The sequence below is a fragment of the Parasteatoda tepidariorum genome, chromosome 4 (assembly GCF_043381705.1).
Source record: "Parasteatoda tepidariorum isolate YZ-2023 chromosome 4, CAS_Ptep_4.0, whole genome shotgun sequence".
NCBI classification, from domain to species: Eukaryota; Metazoa; Arthropoda; class Arachnida; order Araneae; family Theridiidae; genus Parasteatoda; species Parasteatoda tepidariorum.
Genome location: NC_092207.1, coordinates 26567387 through 26586928, shown reverse-complemented (window position 1 = coordinate 26586928; position 19542 = coordinate 26567387). Strand labels below are relative to the sequence as shown.

At 29.9% G+C, this 19542-nt stretch overlaps 1 protein-coding gene across 1 annotated transcript in view; it reads left to right on the top strand.

Annotated features, from left to right (window-relative positions):
• The window catches only part of LOC107441235 (tyrosine kinase receptor Cad96Ca), a gene marked incomplete in the record, with an annotated part of 80425 nt that overhangs the window by 36275 nt on the left and 24608 nt on the right, over positions 1-19542 (top strand). The window contains 1 exon segment of the mRNA XM_043051615.2: positions 18199-18350. Coding sequence (XP_042907549.1) covers positions 18199-18350 — 152 coding nt within the window.

Sequence of the window (19542 nt, the reverse complement as noted above, 5' to 3'; positions counted from 1 at the left end):
TCATAATCATTCCAAACATTATAATTTACTTTTTGGACCGACGAGAGTACAATGTAATGAAAAATATGTTACAAAAAAATTTTTTAAATGTATTTTTTAAATTTTTATTTCAGAAATATATATAGGAATTTCACCTTACTGTTACATTTTTATCAGAGTTATTAGTCTGAAATTATAGTACAATTTTTCAATTTGTTGGATTAGTTAATACTCTTGACAAACTTATAATTTATATCTTATTATTGGACATTTTACAATGTTTGAATGACTTTCGAAACTTCGTTCCAAAAAGTTCTACGAGGTAATTAGCTTAACTTTTTTTTGTTGTCTTCTTTGATGTTTCTTCTTTCAAAAAAACCTGCCCCATTTTGCACGTATTGCAAAGGTGGACAAAATATACCGAAAAACAAAAATTATGTTTCTTTTCATGTTTTTGTGTTATTTTGTAATTAATTCGAGTTATTTTGTAATATTACTTCGGAAATATAATTTGCTTTTCATTTTTATTATAAAATTACAAAAATTATTACATTTTCTTTGCTATACATATTTAATTATTTAAACGTACCATATTATTTTTTTTATTTTTGCTCGCCATATTTCAGTCGCCATTTTGTTTTTTTTTTTGAGTATTTCAAGTGTATTTCAAAATTTTAACTATCAATTCAATACATAAAAACTCCTAAATAAAAGACCCCAAATTTTGGCCACGAAACCTTGGATGCTGGTCCACTGTGCCTTAATCTAATCATCAGATTCGCATTTAATAAGTTTAATGGTTAGCAAGGGACAAATTAACTTTGAAAATTAATTAGCAAAAACGATAAAATAAGCAGACAAAGAAATGTATAATCTGCATAATTCTAATAATTATTTATTTTAATTAATTTAATTATGATTCATTTAGTTTAACTATGATTAATTTAATTAAAAATAGATATTTTACAAAAATTTTTATCAATTTAACACATTAAGCTAATTTTGCATACATCCAGTTACAACAAGACATGTCTGGAGAATTTAAACTTAACTCTTTATGGGGCGGAAAAATTTGGATTAAAATTTTGAAAAAGAAGAACTAGAAAATTTTTTGTTATGGCATGCACGTCTTAATTGAGGAGATCTTATTCTCAAAACTTAAAGTGGTTAAAAAAATGTAGTTTAAGAGATAATTACATTTTTTTAGACTTAAATTTTCAGTGTTTCATATTATTCCCAAATATAAGTGGTTTCATTGTAAAATAAGAACTCCGCAAGGAATTAATTCTTTAATTAGTTATTATTTTTTATAAGTCATCACAACTTTGCTTTATTAAATGTTTATTTTAGAGCTTTCCTTGGTTGCAATACTATCACCAACATGTTATAAAACTTTTCAAAGAATTTTAAATTTTCATTCCCCTTTCCTGTTGCAGATAAGTGAGTTATTTACAGCATAATTTTTAGAAAAGTATTGAATACTTTCATTTTATTTATTTAAAATTTATTATTTTGTGTTATTTCACAGCTTTATGTGTTTGAACACTAGAAAGACTGAACATTACTGCACACCTAGGAAATCTGAAGTGGCCATAATAATTCATAATAATTCATAATAATTCAGAATCATAATTAATTTAATAAAAATATATTAGAGACCCGATCGTCAAAATTCTATAGTATTTTTTTCGATTTGATTAACGGAAACATTTGATTGAGCAGAATACTGACTTTTCAATCACACTTATACAACAGTTTCTTGGATAATTGAGTTTCTTTTTCTAAATAAATAATAATTATAGATACATTGAAATATCCTTGTTTTTTTAATGAAACTTTGGTACTTTATATCTACCAAAGAGTACTTCATATTCAAACCTACCTGGGATTATGGGGTACCTACTAAAATACCCTAAAGCACCACCCTTCCGTCATCTAAATTTAAGGTCCTATGCATTATACGTTCCTATAAGGCTTAACGCATGAATAATTTAAGCACCTGAATTGAATCAAATTATGATAAGTCAGGAATACTCAATACTTTCAGTAAGTTGTTTTTAGAATTACTGAGAAATAAAAAATATAAAAACGAGAGACCCCATCCGTCTTTTTAGTATTTAATAGTTCCAATAAAATAGTGCCAAATAAGGTTGTAAATTAAAATATGTCCAAACTAAAATAAGTAAAAAGATAAATAACTATGAGTTCATCAAAAATATACATTCGTTTTAAATACGTTAAAATTATTTAATGGAGTAAAATAACATAAATGGAATTTAAAAAGGAACATTTGACCATCCCTTTCTCAGATTTGCTAAGCGGCATTTTCGAAATAGTAAAAACTGTAAAATGGTGCCTATGAGAAATTTTTGCAATTGTTAAACAATAGAGTGTAAAGCACACAAGAAGAAACAGACAAGGAAAAACAGTCTTCACGAGGAAGTAACCCATTTAGTGACCGAGTGGGCTTAAAGTTTACTCTCACCCACACTTTTTTTTTCCACTCGTTTTCGATATAAGGAAGAATATTAAGCCGGTCGGTCAATTTCAAAGCGGTTCGTAATATTCTTTTGCATACATTTGTATAATTTATTCCTTAGACAATAATTCTTACTTTGAGGAATTCAAATTCAGCATTCATGATTGTTTACATTTCTGGTAGGAAAAGTCGATAAAGATAATAATTTAAAATGCCGATCAGATGTTAGGATCTTAATGTTCGACGTCGCAGCCTTGTAATTTTGAACCTAAACCAGAAGAGAAAAAGAAAGAACTGAATCATCTCTTTTAATGAAAATAATTAGCATTTGTGTTACACGTATTTCATATTTTATAACTGGCGTTGAGCAGCAGACCCGATTCTAAGTTTACGACTATCAATGTTCAATACAGTAGACTTGTAATTTGGAACCAAACCCAGAAGACAAGGGATTTAATGGATTAAGCATTAGGACAAACTAGCTTTCGTGGAACACTTTTTCATGGAACTTACTCACATTTTGGTTGCATGGAGAGGAAAACCTCGAAAACATCCAATGGTTTAGCCCGGCGGTAAGGGATGTCTTGCTCATGAGCCGTCTACCTCTGAGGATATTTTACGTCAGCACTGCGGTCGATGCAAGCCGGGAACAGAATTCGTACTCTAAGCCACAGCTGGGACTTGAACCTGGTTCATTGTAAAGCGAACAACCGTGGCTCCTGTATTATATATAGATGAAAACCACTCAAATGTCCCTTGGTTTCCTGGTTTTTTCTGTCAGTAGGCTATTTTAACCGACCCACCCTTGTCCAGGTCTGCGTATCAACACTGTAATCGGATTTGAGTGGTATAGTGAAGAAAACGGTTTGAGAACCATTTTCTTAATTTCTTTCCCTTGCCTATACTATCGCTAAAATAGTATTTTAGACAACTAATAAAAAGAGTAGATTTTAGATTTGAAAAAAAAAATCAAATATGTAGATTATTATACAATAATGACAAATTTATAAAAACCTCTTCTTTTTTTCCCCCCTTCTTTCTTTTATATGTCGTTTTTTCTAATGCACGGTAGTAAACAAGTCAATGAAGCATCACTAGTCGAGCTTGAGTCATGTCAATAATAAGCCGATTCTATCAACCAATCCTCTTTCATTTTAGTTTTTTTTTTTTTTTTTTTTTTTTTTTTTTTNTTTAAAGTGTATCCAACTGTTTTTTTTTTTTTTTTTTTTTTTTTAAACTATACGCGATATGGATTGCAAAACAAGAATGTTCTAAGAAATTTTTTTGACTAACTTGTTTTATTCATTACATTATATTTCATATTATATTAATCCAAAAAGACCAATCTCCATTTTACTTTACCTTAAAATACTTATGTAGTGTATGTTTTAAAATAATGTAATGGAAGACATTAATTTAAAAATTCCAATTTTTCAATAATTTTCTATCGTTACAATTAAAAAATAATAATAAAGCAGTTTTAAAAGAGAATTTACCTTATCTGACCTTTTATTTTTGCTTTTTACCTGATACATAAATTTCAAGTCAATATATTTGTTTCTTACAATGCATTACTCAATATATTAATCCAAAATTAGTGTTCATTTTACACAACCACTACGCCAATCTATTTCTTTAATTTATTACCAACGAGTAACAGTTCATCGAGGCTTTTTAATTTTAGACTCAGAAAAAGGAATGCGAGAATGAATTAACATTCATGGTCTTATATCATCTAACTAAATTGATATTAAGGCTGTTGCATTCATTTTCCTGACCGCAATGCTGACTTAAATATCCTTAAAAATGGCTTATAGCGTTAAGCTATGTCGGAAGTTAAAGCTGTGGTAAACATTTCCCCTTTATTATAACATCACATATTAACTATACTCATATTACTTCACTTCCATATTAATATGGTTCTAACCAGTAATCGGCGTAAATTTTGACTTTTGAGTTATTTTTTTTTTAAATAAATGAATTCATAGGAATAAATTTTAAATAAAATTTATTCAAAATTACAATTTGACTTTTCTCCTGCCAATGGCTATTTATTACATTAAATCAATTACTTGGATAGGTTGGTCGTTGACGTTGATACAATATACAGTGCTGGAAAGAAGTATAGAGACAAGGAAAGAGTAGCCTAATACACCGAAGAGCCATTACATTATGACCACCCTGCTAATAACATGTAGGACCACCTTTAGCCCTCAAAACTGCTAGCACCCGCAGTGGCATTGATTCCACAAGGTGCTGATAGGTAGTCTGAGGTATCTGTTACCAAGCGCTTACCAACTGGTCCTGCATTTCCCTCACATTGCGAGGGGGTAGCGTGGCAGCACGAATTTGATTTTCCAAGTAGGACCACAAATGCTCTATTGGAGGTCGGGTGAATTTGGGGGCCAAGACATGACTTGAAAGTCACTGGAATGTTCCTCGAACCAATCCATGACGATTCGACCCTTATGACATGGTACATTATCCTGTTGGTTAACACCATCCCCCGCAGAAAAAACTGCTGCCATGAATGCATTTTCAAGTAGCTTACAGACGTCAGGGATTGTTCTATGAGGATTATGGGTCCTAATGTGCCCCATGAAAACATTGTTCCTGGGCGAGAAACCATGAAAACCTGACCGAGCCCATTGTTATAGATGGAGGGTGGTCATAATGTAATGGCTCTTCGGTGTATATGAAACACCACTGTTATGGATGAATATACAAATTTATTTTCTACTTGCAAAGGTAGAACCTAATTGCTTTTGCATGAAAATTTTAATTTTATATCGCACATTATTTAAATCATGGCAAATTTAACGTAAAAGTATGAAGTCGATACTTATTACGTCATTTTCAAACATAAAACATGCGAGAAAGCGGTTTGCTCCAGTACAAAAAGCAAATCCGAGTTGGATAAAATCAGATTTTGGCAGAGTTTGCACATGCAATGCAATGCCGAGGGGAACTCATCTAACAGAAAGCAAGCGAGGTATAATTTTTGCTTTTAAAGAAATAGGCTTGAATAGTTCTCAAATTGTAAGAAAAATAGGAAGGTAATTGTACCGGCTTTATGCTATTTCGCCAACTTACTGAAACAACTTGTTGAAAACTTACAACTTGTTGAAATCGTATCATGACACATAAAGTAATGTGTAATATATTTTTCTATTTCATTTTCCTTTTGATTTTATGACGTCATTATCTATGGCTATATTATAAAATAAAACTATATGTCCTTTTTTTAGTCCTTAAACTATGTCCTTAAACTATATGTCCTTAAACTATATGTTTTATAACTTTCTACAGTTACTTTTTACTGTTTTCCAACCCTAACTTAAATTAGTGCTATTCTGTGGCTAATTATTTGACTCATAGAAGAGAACAAATAAAAACGCTTTACTTTTACATTTCCTTTATTAATGCCGAAAAATATCGTTGCTTAATGAAAATATTATTAGATTATTATTAAAAAGGAGATAAGTAATAAAGTTTAACGTTTGCAGACTTCTACAGGGGGCGTAGCCAAATCTCTCAACAAAAAATAAGCACCTTTTAAGTACTTTTTAAGCACTCAAAAATATATTTAAGCTCTATTTACATTAAGAAAATGCAAAATAATTTTCAAAGACCTTACATGATCACGATAAAATAACTAGTTTCTGACAAAGAATTCTTTTCGGGATTATATTAGCCACCTTAAAGACCTATTCGAGAGAATTTTCGGTTCGAAAAATGAGCGTGAAAATGAAGTAATTGAGCATATCTAGCAAAATGCAGCAGAGTTACGCATGAGAGTGCTAGTATCTTACCGAACTCAGCTCAGTAGACGCACATGCGGACTCGCAAGTATTTCATCAAACCTGTAAAATGATTGCCGCTTTCATACGCTATGGACCGACGGAAGGCCGGAATGAATTGTTGTTGAATGAATCGTGAAAATGTTGAACAGAACAATGTGAAAAATACGCTTTTGCATGTTACGTGCCGAAAATCGACAGGATAAAGAAAAAAAAATCTCATTTTCGAGAAGAAAAAATTAAGCACTTTTTAAAAACACCCCATGAATAAAGCACCTTTAAGGGCTTTTAAAAAACGAAAATCGAAGAGAAGCACATATAAGCACTTTTTAAAAACGCTACACACCACGTTTTACTTTGTTAAACTGTTTACAGTGACATCTCGACTTCGCTAAGCTGATAAAAGTCGAAATGTGTAGCAATTTAGGGTAAAAAATAGTTATTCAAAGATTCAAATTTAATATGGTAAAAATCTCATGCATAAAAACTCATAAGGACATTAGTTTTACCTTGTTAGTCTTACTTGTTACCTTGTTAGTCTCATCTGTCCTACATTAGTTTTTAGTAACTTATCAATTACTTATTATAAATTAGCAAAACAGAAGTAACAGAATAAAAAAGTTCTTGCAAAGGCCTCTAAACTAACATTGAACTCTTAACCCCTTCCTTCTCATTCCCGTGAAAGTGAGGTTTCGCTCTCTATTTCTCACTCCCGTGATATTTCCGGGCTGGAGTGTTCAGTTGTAACGCGCCAATAAGAATAAAACTAATTCATTTCTTTTGCCTTGAAAACATTTTATTTTTCCTTTTACACACCAGATGGCAGTACCAGGATATTTTTAAGGTACTTGTAAATAGTTTATTTTATTAGAAGAGATGAAAACAATAAGAGATGTAGGAAGGAAACTCAGTACTACTGTCCAGATTGTGACGTTGGCCTCTGTATCTCATGCTTTGAAATTTATCACACAAGAAAAAATTACTAATCTTTATTTATATTATACGTAAGTTTAATCAAATTCTTCTTGTTTAAAAAAAAATTTAAATTTTCCTTGCCTGCTGGGAAACAAACATTAAGTCATAGTAAACCTAAATGTCCGATTTCTTTTTTTTTTTTAAATTTCAAGCTAAAAACAAATTAAAAATGAATATATATATTGTTCATACACATATTTTTATATAATTTTCAGGGATAAAGAAAAATATGACCGTTTTCTTGAAAATTAACCTATCGTTAAGGGGTTAAAGGGTTTAAATGCAGAAACTAGCAAACTTTCAGGTGATCGAATGAAACTTCTAATTCAAAATATCCTTGAAGTTAAACATCCTGTCAGGATGTCGCTCTAAGACATTTCTGGACTCGAGTTTTGATACGGCCTTTGTTGCTTTTATGCAAGGGTGTTCNTTTTTTTTTTTTTTTTTTTTTTTTTTTTTTTTTTTTTTTTTTTTTTTAAACTATACGCGATATGGATTGCAAAACAAGAATGTTCTAAGAAATTTTTTTGACTAACTTGTTTTATTCATTACATTATATTTCATATTATATTAATCCAAAAAGACCAATCTCCATTTTACTTTACCTTAAAATACTTATGTAGTGTATGTTTTAAAATAATGTAATGGAAGACATTAATTTAAAAATTCCAATTTTTCAATAATTTTCTATCGTTACAATTAAAAAATAATAATAAAGCAGTTTTAAAAGAGAATTTACCTTATCTGACCTTTTATTTTTGCTTTTTACCTGATACATAAATTTCAAGTCAATATATTTGTTTCTTACAATGCATTACTCAATATATTAATCCAAAATTTTGCACAACCATTACGCCAAGCTATTTCTTTAATTTATTACCAACGAGTAACAGTTCATCGAGGCTTTTTAATTTTAGACGCAGAAAAAGGAATGCGAGAATGAATTAGCTTTCATGGTCTAGTATATCATCTAAATTGATACTAAGGCTGTTGCATTCATTTTTCTGACCGCAATGCTGACTTAAATATCCTTGATTATAGCTTAGCGTTAAGCTATGTCGGAAGTTAAAGCTGTGGTAAACATTTCCCTTTTATTATAACGTCACAGATTAACTATACTCAAATTACTTGACTTCTATATTAATATGATTCTTTTTCCAATAATCGGGGCCGATTTTGATATTTGAGTTATTTTTTTTAAATAAATGAATTCATTAAAATTTATTCAAAATTACAAGTTGATTTTTCTCCTGGCAATAGCTATTTATTACATTAAATCAATTACTTGGATAGGTTGGTCGTTGACGTTGATAAAATATACAGAGCTGGAAAAAAGCATAGAGACAAGCAAAAAGTCGCCTAATATATGAAACACCTCTGTTATGGATGCAAATTTATTTTCTACTTGTAAATGTGGAACGTTATCGTTAAACATAAAACATGCGAGAAAGCGGTTTGCTCCTGTACAAAAAGCAAATCCGAGTTGGATAAAATCAGATTTTGGCAGAGTTTGCACAAACAATGCCAAGGGGAACTCTTTTAACGGAAGGCGAACGAGGTAGAATTTTAGCTTTTAAAGAAATAGACTTGAGTAGTTCTCAAATTACAAGAAAAATAGGAAGGTAATTGTACCGGCTTTATGCTATTTCGCCACCTTACTTTATTCTGAAATCTTATTATGACACATAAAGTAATGTGTAATGTATTTTTCTATTTAATTTTCCTTTTGATTTTATTACGTCATTATCTCTAGCTATATTATAAAATAAAACTAAGTGTCCTTTTTTTCCTAAGTTTTATAACTTTCTTCAGTGACTTTTAGCTCTTTTCCAGCAATGTAAACCCTAACTTAAATAAGTGCGATTCTGTGGCTGATTATTTGACTCATAAAAGGCAACAAATAAAAACGCCTTACTTTTATATTTCTTTTATTAATGCCAAAAAATAGCGTTGCTTGATGAAAATAGTCTTAAATTATTATTAAAAATGAGATAAGTAATGAAGTTTAACGTTTGCAGTCTTTTACTGGGGGCGTAGCCAAATCTTTCAACAAAAAATAAGCACCTTTTAAGTACTTTTTAAGCACTCAAAAAATATATTTAAGCACTATATACATTAAGAAAATGCAAAATAATTTTCAAAGACCTTACATGATCACGATAAAATAACTAGTTTCTGACAAAGAACTCTTTTCGTGATTATATTAGCCACCCTAAAAAGATCGAGAGAATTTTCGGTTCGAAAAATGAGCGTGGAAATGAAGTAATTGAGCGTATCTAGCAAAATGCAGCAGAGTTATGCATGAGAGTGCTAAAATCTTTCCGAACTTCAGCTCAGTAGACTCACATGCGGACTCGCAAATATTTCATCAAACCTGTAAAATGATTGCCGCTTTCATACGCTATGGACCGACGGAAGGCCGGAATGGATTGTGGTTGAATGTATCGTGAAAATGTTGAACAGAATAATGTGAAAAGCACGCTTTTGCATGTTACGTGCCGAAAATTGGCAGGGTAAAGAAAAAAAATCTAATTTTCGAAAAGAAGAAATTAAGCACTTTTTAAATTAGCACTTTTAAGCACTTCGCAAAACTGATAAAAGTCGAAATATGTAGCAATTTAGGGTTAAAAATAGTTATTTTAAGATTCAAATTTAATATGGTAAAAATCTCAAGAATAAAAACTCATTAAGACATTAGTTTTACCCTGTTAGTCTTACTTGTTGCATTGTTAGTCTCATCAGTCCTACATTAGCTTTTAGTAACTTATCAATTACTTATTATAAATTAGCAAAACAGAAGTAACAGAATAAAAAAGTTCTTGCAAAGGACTCTAAACTAACATTGGGCTCTTAACCCCTTCCTTCTCGCTCCCGTGAAAATTACGGGGTGAGGTTTCGCTCTCTATTTCTCACTCCCGTGGTATTTCCGGGCTGGAGTGTTCAGTAGTAACGAGCCAATAAGAATAAAACTAATTCATTTCTTTTGCCTGGAAAGCATTTTATTTTTCATTTTGCACACCAGATGGCAGTACCAGGATATTTTTAAGGTACTTGTAGATAGTTTATTTTATTAGAAGAGATGAAAACAATAAGAGATGTAGGAAGGAAACTCGGTACTACTGTCCAGATTGTGACGTTGGCCTCTGTATCTCATGCTTTGAAATTTATCACACAAGAAAAAACTACTAATCTTTATTTATATTATACGTAAGTTTAATCAAATTCTTCTTGTTTAAAAAAAAATTTAAATTTTCCTTGCCTGCTGGGAAACAAACATTAAGTCATAGTAAACCTAAATGTCCGATTTCTTTTTTTTTTTTAAATTTCAAGCTAAAAACAAATTAAAAATGAATATATATATTGTTCATACACATATTTTTATATAATTTTCAGGGATAAAGAAAAATATGACCGTTTTCTTGAAAATTAACCTATCGTTAAGGGGTTAAAGGGTTTAAATGCAGAAACTAGCAAACTTTCAGGTGATCGAATGAAACTTCTAATTCAAAATATCCTTGAAGTTAAACATCCTGTCAGGATGTCGCTCTAAGACATTTCTGGACTCGAGTTTTGATACGGCCTTTGTTGCTTTTATGCAAGGGTGTTCGTGCGCTTTCGAATATTCTTAGCTATTGTTTATCAGTGGACCCAATCGTATTCTTCTTTGTTGTTAGCATTAGAAAGGCTTTTTCCTCAGCGAACTCAAGGACTAAGTCACCTTTTTTTGCAACAACAGCGAACATGAGGACAATTCGAACACTGTAATTCAGGTCGAATTTTAAAAGCTATTGTATCGAGAAAAATACAATAAAAAAATTAAATTCTTAATTATTAATGCTAATGCGTGGATTTCCGATATAAAATTATTAGTTTAAACTCTTACTTTGTAATTAGAGTATATAATGTTGGATAAATTTAGTACAACTCACCTAATTACTATAATGTCTACTGTCTTAGTTAAATTTTCGATTTTATAATACTTATAATGTATGTTTCTAAACTTAAAACACAAATTATGAATTTTAGTATATTTTTGTCTTTTAATTCTGTTTTGCAGTTTTTGAAGTGTACATATTCATATGTCGTACAAAATATTTTGATTAAAAATTTAGATACATAGCGTTTGAAAATCCTTTAACTTTCCACTGCCTTAAAAAAGCAATTTATAAAAAGAAAATAAATTTGAAAATTAAATATTTTTTTATACTATCCAACAATCCAATATTAATTTTAAAATATTTTTACCTCGTGGCAGTTAACACACGTTATTCTTGAGAAACCATTCTCATACGATAACACATTTAAATATAGTCGATTTTGTAATGAAAAAAAAAGCTAAGTGGTTGCCTACTCGTTAAGTTAGAAATGACCTAAAGCCAAATTAAAAGGTATTCGTTTGCAACTATAGCTGGAATTGATGTCAGTTTTATATTATCTAGTTGTTAGCAATTATGAACTAATTTTAACTTACAAAATAGATAGTGATGGTAATATTGCTTGCCATGTTTTGCTCATACGTCATTAAACTTATCTAATATATTGTGTTTAATTAATTTCTTTACCTGACTGATAGCTTTTCATTAATAGCTAACTTTTCTTTAATGAAAAAAAAAAAACATTTTTCATATAAATTCCAAACATGCATATAATAAACAAAATTATTTAGCAGATAAATCGCCGAATTAAATTTAGTACTAAAAAAGATTAAATATGAAAGGGAAATTTTTCAAGTGTTGCAAGAAAAACAAAACATAATTCTGAGTAATATTTATGAGGTATTTTTTGAGCAATAAAATGCAATCGAACTATTTTTTATGAAACCATTCTATTGTATCGCGAAACTTTTCTATATTCTTCTTCTTATTTAATTCTTACTATTAGTTCACACTCTTCCTATATATATTTATATATCTTGTTCATATGTTCAATCGTCAATAAAATATTTTTTATTGGTCCACTCAATTGCAAATACATTTTTTTAAAATTGCAGTGGATGGCACTTGATGTTAATACAGTTTGTTCAAATATTAATTCATTAATTAAATTTAATTAATTAATTTTAGTTTTATATGGGAGAAGAAATTTCTCTTATATTTTGCAACTTAGTATTGTGATTCCGTCATATATATGTACATATTTATATTAATTGCAATTATTTAATAAAAAGTAACTAAAATAAAAATTTTCATTGTTGACCTAAATAGTAATTGACTTTAAATTTTATATTATTTGTTTTTCGTTGTTGATATGTTTAACAGTTTTATATGTTGATAATTCGCATTTTTATAAACCTATTTTCACCTTCTGTATTTTTGTTTTTTAAATTTTTATGTTTTCATTTATTCTAGTAACAATAAAAACTAACTATAAAGTGCTAACGGCTAACTATCAAAAAATATATGTTAACTATCTGAACTTTAAATCAATGTGATAGATTTAAGGAATATTAGTATGGGTTTGTCCATACTAACATTCTATGAATCAATCTAATTATACTCTTTATCTGTGTCATAAGCAAATTGCATAATTTTGGTTTTAACTATATCATCCTATAATAACTTTTCTCACTAATACTCCTGAGGAGATCAATTAGACAATCGAGGTCATGAAAATTGCGTTCCGCTTAAAATCTCAGGTTTTTCCATCGTTAAAGCGGATGAGAATATCCAGAAAGAACCCAGAAACAGGTTATGCAAAATCAGTCGAGCTTGCTGCACCATGGAAAAGATTCCAAATAGACTTCCCAAAGCTTGGCATTATAGGTTCTGAGGCGAATCAAAGATAGAAAATAGTTTTCTTCTTCTTTCTCTTTATTATCAGTAGACCCTTCTTTTTATTATTTATGCAATTTTATTCTTATGCCCTTCGAAAAGTAGGATGGCTAATAGCTAAAAGATACACAATTCATGAAGCTCTTGAGATTTTGATAGTCTCTGATGGCTGTTTAAAAAGCAATAGGATATACCTGGAAGCGATACTAAATCAATTTTATTCCTTTGATTTATAGACATAATTACGCTTGTTCTTAAACTTTGTAACTTTCTTGTAAGCATTTAATTAAGGCCTTTTTCCCTCAACTGAATTTCTTCAGAATATTTACTGCCGATTTCTGGCATAGGCCGTTGTAAATCGGTTTTATTGCGAAATACGTGTACAATAGAGTAAGATAAAATGTGGGAACGTGAGGATTTTCTTTTTAAAAAATTCACCAATTCTTATCAATTTTTGAAATTGAAGATAAATTTTCTTTTTTCTTCCTTTTTTTTCCAAATGTTTTGCCAGCTGTGAGTGCAAAATCTCGTTTTATAGAGAATCTTTTGAGTTGAAAGGGTCACAGTCAAAAACTGCCTAAACTTTAAAAAAAAAAGAGTCTTAACTCACAAATCAAAAGGTTCCAAACGACAAAGTCACAACATGGTACGTGATATGATTTAATCGTTAAATTTTTGAGAGTATCGAGCAATAAATTGGAATTTCCTTCTGAAATCCACAGAACAGAAAACCTGTTGTAGTTAGTGTGACTGACTTGCAGACTGCATTTCACCTTCTTGTTCCATTATTTAGTTTTTAATGCATAGATCTTTTCGAATTACTACTCTTTGATTACCTAATATTTCCTCTTCTAATTATCGTCTTCTGAAACGTGAATAACGAATAATGAGTAATTTCTGAAATCATTTAAATTTAAAACTCTATGATTTTTACAACCAGTGCGTAATCAAACCCATAGATTCAATTTAAACTTTTGCTTAAGAGGTTTAGAACAATATTTTGGTACTTTTTCAAGATAAATTTTTTAAAAAAAAGTATCGAGTTTTCAATTAATGCTTATATAACGATGATGTATAGAAAAATCTGAATTCGAAGTTTTTTTATAGTTTAAAATATGCTTCCAAATTAAGTTCAATTTTTTTATGAAATAATGTAAAATGAATCGTTACCTTTTTTCCCCACGTGTCTGCGCTTATTTTATTCATAAGAAAGGTATTATATTGTCGAATAGAAAACGATTATTAAATTTAGTTTTGCATAGAATTGTTTGCTCAAAAAATTACTTTTATTATTTACAGAATTGGGTATACTATAGCCTACGTCACAGGTCGTGTTATTCCTACTAAATTTAACTAGGAAACAGCATTTTCTGCGAACCTGATTTATAGCAACAAGTAAACATTAAACGAAGTGTGTTGTTATAAGTTGCTACTCGGCAGGTTGGAATTGTATTAGTCTAGTTCCTTTTGAAATAATTTATTTTGTTGTTTTATCTAAGTTTATGAATTTAGTAAACATATTTAAAACTCAGCTTATTAATTAAACTAAATGGTAAATGTTATTCCTAGTAAAATTTTCGAAGTGGAAGTAGTTGTGTTTTTTACCCAATTTACATATTATACCCAATTTACTTATTTATATTTTCTAATTTGAATTAATAATTTTGAATGAAATAAGTAACTTTTTGGAAGTAAATATTTTAACAGAAGTATACAGTCGAACTCGTTTATAACGAGCACAAAGGGACCGTAACATGTACTCGTTAAATCCGAGTGCTCGTAATAAACGGGTCCTTAAGGCAGGCGTGCAGCCAGAAGAGGGAGGGGGGGGGAGGTTGGGAGATCAAATTATTGAGTTTACATAAAATTTAATTAATACTTACTTTAATTAATTTAATTAAATACTTTTCTTAATTTAATGACAACTATCCCCTCCCCCCACCAGCAAAAATTTTTTAGTTGCGCTACAGTCTTAAAGGAAAGAAGCAATAAACGGAAAGAAAAATAAAGGAAAAGATTCTTACCAAAACATTTATTTTTTTCATTAATCTACATATTTAAAATAGTAGTTTGTTAGCTTACTTTGAAGTTTAAGTTCGCGGTTTTTTTTTTTTTATTTCGCGCGCATTTCTTATCATTTTCAAAAAAAGATTTCAAGACAGAAAAATATTGCTCGCTAAAACCGGGTCTTGCTCGTTAAAAGCGACTTCTGTTCCATAGACTTAACATTGATCCAACCAAATATTCTCGTTTCCCTCGGTAAATCCGAGTTCTCGTTAAATCCGAGCTCGTTATAAACGAGTTCGATTGTATTATAGTTGGGTTAACGTTTAAGCTATTCAAGGGTTTTGTCCTCTAATGTTATACGCATATTTTATTCATAAGAAAGGTTTAATATTGTCGAATAGAAAACGATTATTAAATTTAGTTTTGTATAGAATTGTTTTCTCAAAAAATTACTTTTATTATTTACAGAATTTATTTATTTATGTATTCTAATTTGAATTTATATTTTTGAATGAAATAAGTAACTTTCTGGAAGTAAATATTTTTACCGAAGTATATTATAGTTTGGTTAACGTTTAAGCTACTCAAGGGTTTTGTCCTCTAATGTTACAGTATAGGCGAAATTTGCCTTAATCTTTACCTCCAGATTTGATATAAATTAAAAATAAATTAATGCATTATGAATGACTACTTTAAATTTATTTTTAATGCCTCTAATTTCATTCTAAAACGAACATTTAATATTAAATGCTGGAAAACGATTACAAAAATTTGCTTTGTATAGAATCGTTCGCTCAAAAAATTGTTATTATTTTTTTTATTTGATATAATATTTTTTCATTGGAATTAGTAGCGCAAGCCTTTTTTTAAAAAAAAAATCATTAGAAATTACCCAAGAACATGTTAGTTTTTAGCATCAATTACTTTTCCGTCAATTGATCAAATTCTCTCTTCTTACTAAATTCTTAAAAAATCAATTCAAACTAAATAAAATTCGGTCGAGCAAATTTGTTAGAAAAGAGAGGAGCAAAAATTTTCAAAATTTCTAAAAAAGAAGAAGGAAAAGATCCGATTAAAATGTCTCCGGATTTCTATTATGATGCCAGGTGTAGGCTTGGCTTATTTTTCTTTCAAGATAACACATAAGTGCATGCCTAAAAATAATAATAACTCCCCAGAATCAGCATTATTCTACAACATATCATCATTCTGGGGGATAATATGATGCTAAAAATATACACAAATTATAGACTTAGTGCCAAAAGCTTTAGGTCAAAGAACAAACAAAGGAATTTTAAGACTGATGTTCATTTAAACACGGAATTATTCATTTAATCAGGCATTCTTTTTCTTAAAGAAAAGAAAGAGAAAAAAAAAACATTTTGTTCCATGTTGTCTTGTTGATTTCCATTGTTCAAAAGTAAAGCTTTTTCTGTCAGAGGTATAAAGATATCTCGAAAAATAAAATAGAAATACAGTAGTTAAATTTTTTTTTCTTTTTTTGCAGCAAATAAATTACAGTATTAAAATCAACAAGGAAAAGCTAAAATTTTTTGCTATTTTTTGTGTAAAGTATTTAGAAAGTATTAAAAATTATTTATTCTTAAAGTAGTGTGCCTATTTTAAAGCTTATGTTTATAATTTACTTAAGTTCGTGTTAGAGACAACTGGGAAAAGTAATCGCATAAACAATTATAAAAAAATTTTGATATAAAATTTTTTTCTTTCTAATCCGCATATAGGCGAAAACTCTCATTAAGTACGTTTTGATGAATTTTAGTATGGAATGCGATAATAAAATATATTCTGAGGAAAACTGTGAAGCGAATAAAGCTAGATAAATTATTATTTGATTTTATGACTTAAACTAAAATGCCAACTTTATTTAAAATGTTTATAAATTTTGTAATAAAAATTTATTTGCGTAGCCGGGTTATTTTTATAACTCGGTGTCATTTGGAAATGGAAAAATAAAATTGTTGTATGAGAATGTGTAATTTTTAAAAGTAATTGAACTCATAAAATTCTTCTATAAATATTTTTCAAATAGTTTTTCTTTTCTATTGGTTGATACTTTCCAGGGCTGATACGATAAAAATTCTTATCTGTTACCATTATCTTTTTTATGTTTACGTATTTTGAACAAATATATTTCCCATGTAGCCTTAATAATGTGTAATATGTAATGTGCAATAACGTGAAATAAAATAAATATAGTTATAGTGCTCGATTTCATTTTGATGATTTTACAAAAAAAAAATAACTCATTTGGTTTCTACCAAACTAGTTATATAAATAATTTTGGCTTCATGCCACCTTTTCTTTACATATATTACACTGTTAGAAAAGAAATGATTAAATAACAATTTATTTAATTTTTATTTCACCATATTCAAACAAAACAGTCAAATAGCCACAAAAAATAGACAGTATTCAAACTGTTAACAGTGAGAAAAACCGTTTATTGACTACTTTCATCTAGTACGGTTAAAAAACCAGAATTTTATCGCGCCAACTAGGCTCACCTAATAAAGCTACTTAGCTCCTTGTAGCTGCCATAGAGAATAGCCGAGAAGGCTAATATATCAATCTCTTGACCGACAAAACGGGGATTCGATTCCCAGTGTTGACACCACACTATTTCCACCATTTTCTTCAACACATAAAGAGTTTCTAGTCTGTTGCATTCCCCAATTTGTAACCCTGGACTATTAGAACATGATAAATTTTTTTACTCATAAATGGCAGCACTGAGTCTAGCCAAATAGCTTTTTTTCGGTTTTGAAAGCATGTTAGTTGTAAATAGTTGAAAACCGTAAAGTTTTGCATTCACGGTTTTTAATCATACTAGTTGTATTTGGTTCCAAAACCGTAAAGATAAATAACGTTCTTTACCGTAAATTTTACTGCTAATTAGGCGAACAGACTGCTGCCGGTTATTTTACCGCAGTTTCAGAATGAAAATTCTAACAGTGTAGTTATAAGAACAATTTTTAAAGAAAAGTTTTTTCTTTTTTTTTTGTTCTAAATTGAAAATAAATCCGTTACACTTATAAACTTTTACAACTTTCATAAAAATTTGATTTTAAATCATCTATTTCCTGTAATTTATTTATTACAAAATATTTTACTTAAACACAGAATCCTCAACTTTTATATTCAAACAAATGTGCTTTAACTCTTACAGGTACTCGAATCACCACCGTAAGGACACGTGATGAAGATAACGATCCCATCGAATATGGTATCGAACCCGCAAAGTATGTTGATGGATCGGATTATTTCCAAATCAACAAGGATACTGGTGAGGTTTACCTCAAAAAGTCCTTCACAGGCCTGGTAAGCATTTTTTTTAATTGTAGTTTCGATAATCCGCTTACATTTTATGACAAAGTGTTTTCTTGAGCTTTTCTAGTTCATAATTGCAGTTAAGAACTGTTCTGATATTTTCATTTCTTTCGCAATTTTTAATTGTCCTCCAACATTCACTGGAGAATTGTGAATAGTTTATTAGTTACATTTTCTTAATGTATGAAAAGCAAAATAGAGGTATAATAATTAAGCTATTATTGTAAAGAAAAATAGTATCACATTATATCTTTCAAGACAAAAGGTATTATAAAATAGCAAAGAAACGTTCGTAACATTTTCCAGAACAATAACATCACACTTTATCGCTCAACATGAGGATCTTCATAAAATAACGTTTGCTTTTTCAGACGCTACGTCGCTGAGTATGTCCTTATAAGTTGTGCTATGTCCTTATAAGTTGTGCATGAAGAAAAAAAAATTTCTTATACGATTACCGTACTGTGTGGTAATAATATTTCTGATAATCAAAATCAAAACACCTTTGGTAACAAAACCAAAATATACCGTATTTAAACCGTTAATTTCCTAATTTCTCAGTCAGTAATGGTTTTACGGAAATTCTGGTTTTCAAAACCATAGTTCTTACTATCGCACGTAAGTAAAAAATGCAAAAAAGTTATTATATATATATATATATACACCGAAGAGCCATTACATTATGACCACCCTGCTAATAACATGTAGGGCCACCTTTAGCCCTCAAAACTGCTAACACCCGCATAGTGGCATGGATTCCACTAGGTGGTGATAGGTAGTCTGTGGTATCTGGTACCAAGCGCTCACCAACTGGTCCGGCAATTCCCTCACATTGCGAGGAGGTAGCGTGGCTGCACGAATTGGATTTTCCAAGTAGGACCACAAATGCTCTATTTGATTAAGGTCAGGTGAATTTGGAGGCCGAGACATGACTTAAAAGTCACTGGAATGTTCCTCGACGATTCGACCCTTATGACATGGTGCATTATCCTGATGGTAAACACCATTCCCCGCTGGAAAAACTGTTGCAATGAATGGGTGAACCTGGTCTGCAACTATGTTCAAGTAGCTTACAGACGTCAGGGATTGTTCTATGAGGATTATGGGTCCTAATGTGCCCCATGAAAACATTGTTCCTGGGCGAGAAACCATGAAAACCTGGGCGAGCCCATTGTTATAGATG